The following is a 12,959-nucleotide window of genomic DNA, read 5'->3' as shown; positions in this document are numbered from 1 at the left end:
CCACACCATCCCAGCATGAAAAGCCTTTGGAAGGGCTGTAGTTATGCTATATGCTTTCTTAGTGCCTTTTTATAGCAGAAAATTTAATCTTTGATGGAATATAAAATAAAACTGTTGGGAGAGTTCAAAGAAATAAAGGCTTTTTTGCTAAATGAACCAAGCAATTTTGGAATTTTTTTCACAGTGTCAAGATTCTTCAGAGAAAATGGTGGGGACTTGGTTTACTCTCAGTTAGAGTATCAGAAAGTTATGGTGCAAGAGAAAGGATACTATCACAGAGTTCAGGAATACTCAGATACAATTTTTTTCATAAGAATTAAACACCCAATAAATGCCATTGATAAAGAACTTGAAAAACAATCTGAATTGTTTCAATGAATAACCATGAATATGATGTCTTGGTACAATGAAAAGTTGAAAAAAAATAGGTAAAAATTTCTGCTGAGGCTAGAAAAAATGACACTAGCAAAAAAGACAAATGTTCATCATCATACTGCAGAAAATTAGGACCATTTCATGGTTCTGCACTTGGAATATTGGAAATTTGAACAGAGATGCTTAAGAAAAAGCTACATTTCCATACTGTGGCAAGTGAGAAGCATTATGTAGGAAGGCACAATTAAAAAAGTAAAATCAGACTAATTAAAGAACTTGGATTTTGTTTTTCTGATGTGTTATTGGTTGTAATAATGCATTATGAAAAACATAGTCTGACCAAAGTTGGACTGATCAGAACATAGACTGACAACAAACTCTCTTTGAACTAAGTTTAGTGTGCTGTCTTTTGCTGGAGCTCATCAACTGTTACAGGATAAAGGGTGCTATTTATGGTTTGCAGTCATTAAGTGTTGGCCAAGAACTGGTTTGTCAGGAGCTGGTTTTTCTCCCCTGCCAGTCCTCTTTTATGCCAACCAACTGTCCAGAGCAGCTTTTGGTGCACTCCAAATTCCTCACAGCCCAGTCTAAATTTGGTTCTTTCCACAGGAAAGTAAGAGCTTGCAGCTTTGAATTTATGGAAAGAAAGCGTCTGCCTTTCATACAGAATGATTAGCTCTCTTTGCTCTATGTAGAATAACAGGCTTGGCCTCAGAGTATGCATGCGGGTAACAGTGCACATAGTGCCATCAGCCAGAGGAAATGAAATCCTGAATACTGTATTACCCAATTTATTTTGTCTGTTTGTTACAAGAAAAAGCAAATTCAGTGATTAGCCAGGGAAGATTTTCTGTGTCCTTGAAATGTTCTTTGCTCATCCAATATATGTATTGAACTATACAAAAAACCCAGTTTGTTACTAAATGGCAAGGTTTATTTTGAGAATGCAATTAATAGGTAATAGCTTGGAAGATGAACAGCTATTGTAAATACAGAATAAAGGCTCAAGCACCACAGCTCTTCTGTTCCTGTATTTGTTTTACAAGAAAAGACACACAGCACTAAACTGCATAACTTCCATAAAAGGTGCTATAACTAAATTAGAAAATCAATGCCTCAACGAATTAGCATTTCAGACTGACATATGTGTGCATTCATGATCATAAGAATTCAAAGCAGCAGTCCAGAGAGCCCCATGACATGAAGGTTTCTTGATCCCCTTCAGCTGTGCTTTGAACTATGTGCAATACCTTTTTTACCCTGCTGCCTCAGCTCCATAAGGCAGGCCACTAATTTTCTCTAATCAGCGGTGTGAGTGTTCGTAAGCCCTGCTAGCTCATTTACAACAGTGGACACTAATACAACAGGAAATGAACCCACTGGTTTCACTTAGATCCCTGGGCAGCTGCCAGTTACCAATGCTCTTGATTGCAAAATGATTTTTTCCCTGCTGCTGCCGCCCTCCTCACACTCACTTCTGATCAATACACCATTCTGATTCACAATCACATCTTCCTCGGGAGGCTTTGAATCAACTAAGTACAATTGCAAGCTCAAAGAAAATACTGACATTTATTTTTATGTTGCAACAAAACCTACTATACATACCCCCTCTCTCAGAAATCACAGAAAAGTTGAGTCTTTTATTGAAAGGCCCTATAAAACTGAGGTAAAGTACAAAATTAGAAAGGTAGCTGTAGTAGAAATGACAGAGGATGAAACTCATTGTATATTACACCATAAAGAACATATGGGAATTCGTTTAAACATAGCAGAAATGAGCTTCCTAGCAGCAAGGAATTTAATGCTAAAATCTGTGATAAGTAATGTGTATTCCATGACTTTTTACAGTTCACAGTTACAGAACAAATCAGTTCCTTTTCATTGTAACTGCTCCAAAATCAAATGTATAATATGTATATACAAATAGAATTAAATAGCCAAAAAGATGTTCCTAGTCTGACCAAGACTCACCTGAGCAGAGATACCTATTAATTTTTTTGCAATTAGCTTCATAAATTACCTTTCAACTTTGTCACTAAACCTTTGAATTTTATATGTACTAACATAATTTAAATACATAATGAGTTTTTTGCCCATCTGTACAACGAAATTTGTGTATAAGGCTGCAAAATGTCCTCTTCCACCTTCCAGTGGGAATGAGGGGCAGCAGAACCTGCTGCTCATACTTAAGCTTCCTGGAACAGGCTGACTACAAGCATAGCTAGGATAATAATTCCTTCCCTCCTTCAACCACACATAACACAGTCTTTATTCAGCAAAGTCGTTTCACGCCATGCCAAAGGTCAGCTTTTGCTGTATTAATAGCTGCTCTGGGAGGATCAGTGTTGTGCTATCCTACATTTTTTCCTGAGTCTGGAGATGCAATTTCCTACAATCTGCAGGCAATTTCCCACCAATTTTCTTGGGGAGCTAATAGGCTGTGACAGGAGATGGAGCTAGCTAGCAGCAGGCGGCTTCAGAAAAGACAAATTGCATCTCTGCCATCTAACTGGGCAATCTAGAAAGACAGAGTTTATAGCTTTGTAGTGTTATTGGGCCCCATGCTAACAGTAAATTGTTCAAGCTGCTATCTGAATTTCATATTCTTTTCCTTCCGAGTTGTTACCACCATATATCACTTTGTAGCACTTTTTCTACGAATGACAGTTAGACACAGATCATGTGTGATTACTATTTTAACTGCCTTTTAACTAGATAGGCCCTGCTAAACAATATCCACATCAGAAACAGAGAAATAAACAGTGTCTCTATCAAATAGTGGTTTTTTGATTATTTTTATATTTGTTAAGGTTCAAAGCAGACACCTATGGAAAGGGATTAATTTTTAAGCTAAATTCAAGGGAAACAGATGGAGCAAACTATGGCAACATTAAAACTGAGCACATCTACAGTCGTATGAAAGTCCCACTGATATATATAGTACAAAATGAAAGCAATAAAAAACCCCCAAATATAACTGGCAATTTCTCCCTCTACTCTAGCAGGTTTTGAAACCTAAGAAGTTAACCTGAACAGTCAAATCAGTTCAAAACTATCCATGTAACCATTTACCATGCAGATTTAAATTTAGTAAGACTAGTAAAGCTCTAAGAATGTGTTGTCATATCCACTTTGATAGAAATGAAACTGATTTAAAACTGCTCACCTCACCTAAGATTACAAGAAAATTTAATAACTAAAGAAAATGGTTCAAAGGCACATTGCACTAGCAACTATTGCAAGTGGTATCTGTCACTGTACTTCCCCTTACTGTTATAGCTAACCCAGGGGATAAATACTGTAAACATATTCTATTACAGAACCCTGTATATCTGGATGTTTTCTTCAAAATATAGAAGAACAAATTTCTGAAGGCATGGAGGTTATTAAAAACAATTAACAATAGCAATGAAATTGTTATAATTAGCAAAATTTGCAAGGTTAATATTTTTCCCCTTCCCCCCTGCCCAGGAATAAATTAGGTAGAGTAAAAACAATCCCATCTAAATTATTGCTGTCCACTGGGAGACAAAATTAGTACTGAGATGTATAAAATTTTACTATAATTCAACCCTAAGGATTTTTTTTAATTACTTAAGTAATGAAAAAATGTAAAATTACAGTGAACAAAGTGTTGAAATATTCTAACATGCATTTGAAACTCTCACATTTAAACCACTTGTCATTAATATCCCCATTTCATATTTGTGGTTTTTAATAAGTTACAGCTAGATAAAATACTGAAGAACCAGGAAGAATTATAAATAGAATACCAGGTCAATAACTTGTACTCAACAAAGAAGAGTATCTACATAAACAAATTTAAAAAGCAATGAAAACCATTCAAAATCCAGAAGTATTTCCTTTAACAGATTCACTGATAAAAATAAAAGAGTATCAGGACTTGAAAATCTTGAATTTGACAAATGAAAATCAATGATTTATCTATACAAGTCTATAAACTTCTTGAAGTACACATTCAAAAATTCAATTATATCATATATTTGTGAATATTCACTCAACTGCTGTCAGAAATACACATCTCACATATCTAACAATCAGAAGGACAAAGAAAAATGAGAAGCATTATGTATGTATAACTCATTAAAACATCTCTAGAGATCTAATGTATATCCAGGAGGAAACATAAAGGAGCACGGTAGTAAACTGATTTCTGTATGAAAAAGGAAACTTATTCCAGTAAGTAAACTTAATGTGGCCAGAAAAGTTGAATCACTCCAAAGTTTTGTTGCATGCATGGCATGCTAAGCAAAAACCAGGCTGACATTAAGAACATTTACATACTTAACAGCAGTGTTTGTCTGATTCATCAACAATTAGAAAATACTTTGAATTTGCAAAACCATCAGATTGTATATTTATTTGAAATCCAATTTTAAAAAAATCATTTCCAACTGCAGAAAAACCCCAATAGCTGATTATTTTTTAAGAATAAAGGGCATCTTCACTGGACTGCAAAACTTTATGCTACAGCAAACCACAAAATAAGAGTTATTAGCTTATCATAATTTCAGACAGGTTTTAAAGTAAGGGGGTAACACACTGTGGATCACTGAAGGAAGTGTGACAAAGACTGTGAAATGAGCAGATGGATTTTATTTTAAACAAATTAGGCTCACTACCACAAAAGTAACAAGGATTTCTCAGTTTCCAACTGCTGTGGGTTAACTTTCATTTATGACCCCTTCATTCTGCTTGTTAACTTTTTTAAACTGCCATTAAAATCAGTGCTCAAAGGAAAAACAGCATTTATTGTTTGCAGTTACAGGCTATCATCTCCATTTTCTATGTTAATGACAGAGTATACAAAAGGGATAATGATAACAGTATGTTTGATTGCTTAGTCTCCAGACTATGTGTTATCTTCACCTCAAACTAATTTTTGGCAGAAAACAGGGTTTTGAAACAGGGTTTGAGAGATACCTTTGTGCTGTGAACATAGCAAAGGCAACCCTTGCCAAGCTGTACACAATATAAATGCTGAGTTGCTTGCAGCATCTCTTCTATGAAATAACATAATCTTAAAAATATTGGCAAAATCACATGTGAAATTATAGGACAGGAAAAATCTCATAATTTTATGTTTTACCAAAGAAACCATCACAGAATTTTTTCTATGAAGAGTCAACTATGCCAAACCAGGGATTCATAAACAATGAAAATATGAGTATAGAATAATGCAGCTGTCCTATACCTGAGTGCTTGCATTAGTAAAGGAAATCACTACACCAGACACTGCCCAATATAATTATGCAGCTATCCACTGAAATATTCAATCAGATTTTCCTGTATACTGTATATCATTAACAGGCAACTAAGTTCTTACTAATGTATAGTAGAACATAGAGCCAGAAAGAACACGGACTGTTGTTCAGCTTCTTAGAGTGAACTGTGAGACCCAGATCTAAGAAATATGGGGAGGGCAAAACCCAAACAACCTAAACCCCACAAAAAACCCTGCTCAGATTTGAAAATGATAACTAACATTTGTCCCCACAACAGACATTTTTGGTATTCAGTTTTCTGAGCAGCACTTTTGGCCTCAAGGAAATAGAAATCCAGCTCTCTCAAGAACTAATGTATCACAGAAGCAGTAGGTTCTTTGCATCTTCAACAACATTCTGCCCTCTGAAGACTATTATTCATTCTTCTGATTTCCCTTCATGTTTTCTTGTTATATTCAATTCATACTTTTTAAAGTAATGTCAGAAGAAAAAAAAATCAATCAACAGAAAATAGTGAAAAACCAAACCAAAAAACCCCCAAGCCCACCCATGTGCTTAAAATATGTTCAAAACACACCTTTTGCTGATTTAGAAAATGTTTCAGTGAGTGAGCTCTCCTATATAGCTAAGCAGAAATCCTGGGTAAATTTCTCAGAAATGTCAGTAAGATAGACCCATAGGACAGATTTTTCAAGCACCCAGCTCTTACATGTCTGATTTCCCTAGCAAAACCTAACACACAGCACTAAGTGCGTAAGCTGCAGTGGGACATTTGGGAGCATGTTGCTGAAAATGGGATTATCTAGTGCTTGGAAGCAGATCTTGAGCTACCGAAATAAAAGGTAATGGTAAATGTAGAGAACTGGCTGTGAGTTAACTCCTTTTCCCTCTTAGCATGAGATGACTAGATGTTTATGGATATCAAAGAAATGTCCACTTCTAGTTCAAACACACAACTCAAGGGTCCTTGAATAACTGCAGAAACATTTGAACAACTTTATAGAGAAACAGATGTCATGAACTTTATGACTGAAATCTCATTCTAGGTGAATTGCGTAGATTGCATGTTAGATTACACCTAAAATGTATGTGTTTCTAGTTCTCATTTCCTCTTGTCCTGCAGTGTGACCAGGTGTCCAAGGTGACTGATAGTGTCCTTGTTTGTGTCAGCAATAGTGTGGCTAGCAGGACTGGGGCTGGGATTTTCCCTGCCCCTGTTACTGGAAAGGCTGCACCTCATATCCCATGTTCTGTTTTAGGCCACTCATGAGAAGGAGATTGAGGTGTGTTCAGAGAAGGGCAAAGAAGCTGGTGAAGGGTCTGGAGCACAAGTCTTTTAAGGAGTGGCTGAGGGAGCTGGGATTGTTTAGACTGGAGAAAAGGCTCACTCCACAACTCCCTGAAATGAGGTTGTAGCAAGCTGGGTGTCACTTGGTCTCTCCTCTCAGCCACAGGACAAGAGGACACAGCTTCAAGCTAAGCCAGGGGAGGTTCAGGTTGGACCTCAGGAAGAATTTTCTCATGGATGAAGTTGTCAAGCATTGGAGCAGGCTGCCCAGGGAGGTGGTAGAGTCATCCATCCCACAGGTGTTCAAGAAATGACTGGATGCAGCACATAATGCTATGGTTTAGTTCACACGTAATATTCAGTCAGAGATTGGACTAGATCATCTTGGACGGCTTTTTTAACTCAAGTGGTTCTGTCCATGAATTTCTGTGCCATAACTCACCTGCATTCTGGTGTTTATCAGGTTCAACTCTGAGTTACTCCACCTTTCCCATTATGTAATGAATTATGTCTGTCTGGCAGGACCGAATGAATTGGCTGAAGTCTTACATAAACCTACATTCTCAAATTCTTTCTGTGCGCTTGTGGTAGGAGAAAAAACCCAAAATCCTTCAAAGAGACAGCAGAGTTGGAGTCAGTCCAGATTATCCAGTGAAGTGATTTAAGGGGTAAACACTTTATCAGTAGTGCGAAATCAGAAGTCTGTACTCCTCCTTAGCCAAAAAACTTCAAAATCCACCTTTCTTAATTAATAGACTGGTGGAATTTCCCCATCAACTCAAAATTGCACCAATAAAATAGAAAATATGAAAGACTATTTTACCTAGACTACATAATCCCTTGGGATCCTAAGTGGGCCAGCCATTACACAAAACTACAAACAAACAAAAAACTTTATCAGGAATTAAACACCAAACAAAAAATCAGTTTGTCAATCTGAGTTAAAGCTACTTGAGTAACTTAGAAGCTTCTGAAATTCTACTTGTATCACACCAATGCAAAAATGTGACCCAAAAATTATGGTCAATCATTCATACATAGATTCTACATTGATGTCTATATTAAAAAATAATGCTTGTTGTAACAGTCTGTGAAAATGATGTTCATTTAGTGGTCTCTCTTTCCTTTAAAAGAACAAAAGCCTTTGAAATGCCAAATGAATTAGAGAGAACTAATGTAGATGAAAATTCTCTCTCAAGACACCAGTAGCTTGTAGGCTAACATGGGGAACTGCCATTGCTTGGAATTATAATTGAAAAGAACATCTGACACACTGACAAGTACATTGTGTAGAATGATATCGTGACTTTCTGCACAACTGATTTATGAAGGGTTATACCAAGTGCACATATACAAAATATACATATTAAAGCTGACAAAGGATTTTGTTCAGTTGAATTGGTATCACCACAAATCCCCTCTTCATCAGTTATTGTTTGCATTGACATCCAAAATGTCTTTTGTAAGGACTCCCTGCTTCTATCCAGAACTGGCATTTACCAGAGTGCCATTGAGACATCTCTGAGTACTGAAGGCCACCTAGCACACAAAGACTGTCCCAAAAGGCGCTAACCAAAGGAATCTTTTAGGACTGTATTTAGGTTGACCTCCCACAAAAAACAGAATTACCTATACAATAGCTACTGCTGCACTTCTCTTCTCCACATGGTTTCCCCAGTGCCTTTTCTGTTACTGCTGACCTTGGTTAGTCTGTTTCTTCATTCAGTGAGCAATTATTTCCACCCACCACTTTACACAGGGCTAAAAGATCTTACAGAAGTTTTAAGCTTCACAAGTTTTACATCTTTTACATGATTGTGTAGACAGACATGCTAGAAGTTCAGCAAACCTCTCTTTTCATTAAAAATTACATCTGCAAGTAGAATATGCTTTACTCTCTTGACAAATCAAAAGACTCACGATTTTATAAACATTAAGTGAAATCCGAAACAACAGATGGAGAGAACTACTCATCCACAAGTATGGATGATGCATCCAGAAGCTTTCAGATGTATCCACTAATTTTCAGACCCAAGGCTTATAATAGGGGGGAAGAAAGGAATTAATTTCTTAATTACAATCAAGAAATACATGGTACAAATATGATTAAATTCATGCACATAAATTTCTGATTCCATAATTGCTCTGACTCATTGTACATTGTAGAAGTCAAGAAAACAAGGTATTTTATGATTCTCCTGACACTATGATTTTGAACCTCCGATTGACAAGTGTGACCTTGCTGGCAAGCCCTATGCCACAACATACAGCAGACCAATTACACTTGTTGGGTCTTTTTAAATTGATATAGATGTGTAAGAATATTTGCATTCTTGGCTCCTGTGATGTTGACTTCAGAGAACAGCAAAAGGATACCTCTAAAGTAAAAGCCAAGGTGATAGCAGTTTGGCAAAAATCCAAAAGATCCTAATTAAAGCAAATTTGCCAGTGTTGCTAAAGTCAATGATCACTGCCAGAACCAGATGTTCAGAGAAATTTCAATATGAAAAGTGTAAAAATCAAGTAATCTTGTAAATACTCTTGTTTTAAAACTTTCCCTTGTAAAAATGGCACAGCACTTGCCAGTATTTCAGTGTAGCAAATACAGTTAATTCTCTGAAAAGCCTCATGATTCTGCTTTCTGCCCCACTATGTCTGAAAGCAACATGCCCAGCATCTAAACTTGTCTGTCATTTTCATACAGATACAAATTAACAACTAAAAATCAACAAAGAAATATATGGATACATATCGATACAATGCTATTTTTAAAATTCTAGGAGACCAGATTATCCTGAATGGGTAATATTTTACATTCTGGATGGAATGTTAGTACGTTAAGGCTATTACAGTTTTAGACGCTATAATTTGGTTTCAGTAGAAAGGTCATGTAAATCAAAAGGAAAACCTATGTCCCTTCAGACTAGAATCTTAGATAAAATTTGCCCCCACATAAAAAATTCTTTATCCAATCAACACATCTGTCAGTCAAGCTTGTTTCTTCCTACCTACGTGTCTTTGAAAGAGCAGGGATATAGGCCATCGTCAAATGCTAGGAAATGAGAAAGCAGCTCTTCTTCTGTCTGCCAGTTTGCGTAATCTAAATTAATTGTTCAAAGATATCCTTCTGTTCATCTGTGCTCTCCATTAGCAACAGAAATTATAACCAAATTACAGAATGTAGGAAATGTACAGCTCCCACCAGTGCAACAGCAAAGTCTGTTGTCTAGCACACAGTGGTAGAACACATTAGCCTGAAAAAATAATAATTAAATAAAGTGAACACATTCTCTCCTCATCCATTGCTCTTGAGTACACCAAGAAAACTTGAAGATGCATAGCTTTGGTAACTGGCTGCTTATCATGGCTCTTCACAGATGTCACACAGTGATGCAACAATGGAAAGGACTCACAGATTGCTCAGCATGAATACATAGAGCCTACAGGCCTGCATAACATAGGACACTCAGGAAAATTAATTCTAATTAATTTGTAGAGTGGATTAGTTAAAAATCAAAACATTCCTTTGTCATTATTCTCACAAGAAATTAAGAAGCGATTTTAACTTAATTTAGGTTAATTCACTTCACTTGCTACCCTGCAAGTATTAAAACATCTTTAGGAAATCCCCTGTAAACTCACACTTTTGGTAATTTAGTTAAATTTACCTGAGTATCTAAGTATAGACAAGATTTTAAAAAGGAAATGGCCATTAACTACCACTTCTCTGTAACACACGAAGGATGCAACTTCTCTAATCACAGACATCCTCATGTAACAAATAAAGGCTCTGATGTACTTAGTTGAAATGTAGTTTCACATGAATTCTGTTCAGCTGGGGGGGAAAAAGGACAGGGAAGACACCACCTCTCCTAGAGAAATGACCAAATGTGTTATGATCAGGCACATATTACTGTATCTGCCAAAGAACATATACATGGGACATCAAAATAAACTGCACAGCTTTATGAAATGTTCAATTTTTATATTTACACTATAATTAGTACAAAACTGCCTTTAAGTTTTCTGTAGAACAAGACAATATCTACTGGACTTGATATCCTAGTATGTCAAATCAACTACTTTGAAGTATGATAAAGGAATCTAAGAACAGTTATAAAGAATAAGACACCATTTTCAAACTATACATAGTGTTTGCTCTTGCTTCTAAAAAGGTACTTATATCCCCAAAAGGTTTTTAATTTTAAATAAGCAGGGCAAGCAGGGAGGGGGCAAGGGGGAAGACTGGTTGTTGGTACTAAAGCCTTTACTGTAGTAAACTAAATATATTTACAATTTATACAAATGTTTGACCTTCAACAAAAATACAAAAACATATCACAAGATGCAAAACCAGGAAACAAGTTCATCTGAGACACTGCTGCTCTACCCAGGAGAGAATGCAACTTGAACTGCAAGGAACAGAAAGGTATTTATCCCCCATATTCAGGCAATGAGAAAAAATTGCATGAGGTCACAAAAAGAAAAAAATAAAAGGCTCCAACGTTCTTCAGTAGACTTGGCTTTCAAAAATTATGTCAAAAACCTAGGCTACATTTGTCCATCTTGCCTCTGTGTTCCGTCTGGTCCACGTAGCCAATACTTAGTTGCAGAACGTTGCGTTCTATTTTGAAAAATCGGAGTCGTTTCATGGCAAGGTCTGGAACCTCAACACTTTTGTTCCTTTCAAAAATTCAAAACCTTTCTACTTCTACAAACAATTTTGGCCCAGTTCAACCTCTAAAAGAATATCCCCATCATATTTTTCAGTAGATAACTTCATAGACTGTAGCTTTTTTGTCTCCAGAGCCAGTGACAATGTACTTATCATCCACAGAGATGTCACAGCTAAGCACTGATGAAGATTCTTTGGACTAGAAGAAAAATAGAAATATATTACATCATTAAAAAAAAGTCTGTTTACCATCATTCCATCATCTCATTTTAGGTAGATTACATATGTGAAGATATCTGAATCCACTCCCGGAACTCTGCTTTTTTTTTTGTTTTTCTTCATGAAAAGCAACATTATCCTCACCTGGAAGATACTGGCTCCATATGGAGTTCTCCATGCATTAAGAAGGTTATCTTTCCCAGTACTCACAAACCATTTACCTAGAATATAAACCAGAAGGATTACAGAAAAGTGAAAGAGACATGTGACAGATTTTGGGTTTTCAATTCACATCAATGAAATCTGTTAACTAATTGCCCTTATAAAAGCTCTTACTACAAATCAACACAGTACTTTTGCTTACAATCAATGTGGATGCTCAGCACGTTTGCAGTGTGTTACATACTAGGAAATCCCTAAACTTCAAACAGAAATAGCTTTTTACACATGAATCAATCCTCACAGCAGCCTCTAGACAAACAGATGGCTGTTTGTAGATAAGTGCATTTGAATTCATAAAGCAGAGATATTTATGCATTACTTGAGAAACTGAGATGTAATAACTAATGACTATGAAATAAATAATCAGCAAAACATGAATTAAGAGCCCTGACCTCCAGTTCTATGTTCAGGGCAACTTACCACAGTAAGCAAATTTGAGTGACAATACACAGCTCTCATGAAGGTGCAGTTGATACTTGTCTGGTTTGTTTACATGTAGCACTTCGACATTGCTGCTCTCCATTCCCACAGCTAGCCATTCACCAGTAGGACAATAACCAAGGGAAAATATCTGAAAATTATATCATATTTACACCTTTTAATTATTTTCCTATAGATAATTTTTCTGCAGTTAAAATTATGTGGGAAAGGGGGGGAGGAGAGAAAGAGAGAGAGAGAGAGAGAGAGAGAGAGAGAGATAAGGGCAAATTTACGTAGTTCAATAGCAAAACTGCAGTTCAAAATTTGAGTAACTAAATAACCCCTGTTTTTACACATTAACTTAGAAAAAGAGTAGTGTCAGGCTATCATTTTCTTCTGTAATCTAAGCACATAAATAAGCTTCAAAATATTGTGTTGAGAGCAGCCAAAAGGAAGCGAGGGAACAATCTGCTACTTCTGCTGGGCTCAGTCTTACCTTTGATCCTATGGG

General features: G+C 36.3%; 1 protein-coding gene across 2 annotated transcripts in view; it reads right to left on the bottom strand.

Moving 5' to 3' along the window:
* Nucleotides 1-8,937: 8,937 nt before the first annotated feature.
* Nucleotides 8,938-12,959, bottom strand: part of TLE1 (TLE family member 1, transcriptional corepressor) — a 73,268-nt gene continuing 69,246 nt past the window's right edge. For both annotated transcript variants that reach the window (XM_058824173.1, XM_058824172.1), the window contains exons 18-20: nucleotides 12,449-12,599; nucleotides 11,951-12,027; nucleotides 8,938-11,786 (exon numbers count right to left, since the gene is read on the bottom strand). In XM_058824173.1, the coding sequence (XP_058680156.1) occupies nucleotides 11,679-11,786; nucleotides 11,951-12,027; nucleotides 12,449-12,599 (336 nt within the window). In that variant the 3' untranslated portion in view covers nucleotides 8,938-11,678. The remainder of the gene's footprint in view (nucleotides 11,787-11,950; nucleotides 12,028-12,448; nucleotides 12,600-12,959) is intronic.

The sequence above is a fragment of the Ammospiza caudacuta genome, chromosome Z (genome assembly GCF_027887145.1).
Source record: "Ammospiza caudacuta isolate bAmmCau1 chromosome Z, bAmmCau1.pri, whole genome shotgun sequence".
Classification (NCBI taxonomy): domain Eukaryota; kingdom Metazoa; phylum Chordata; class Aves; order Passeriformes; family Passerellidae; genus Ammospiza; species Ammospiza caudacuta.
This window is presented reverse-complemented; position numbering and strand designations above follow the sequence as displayed.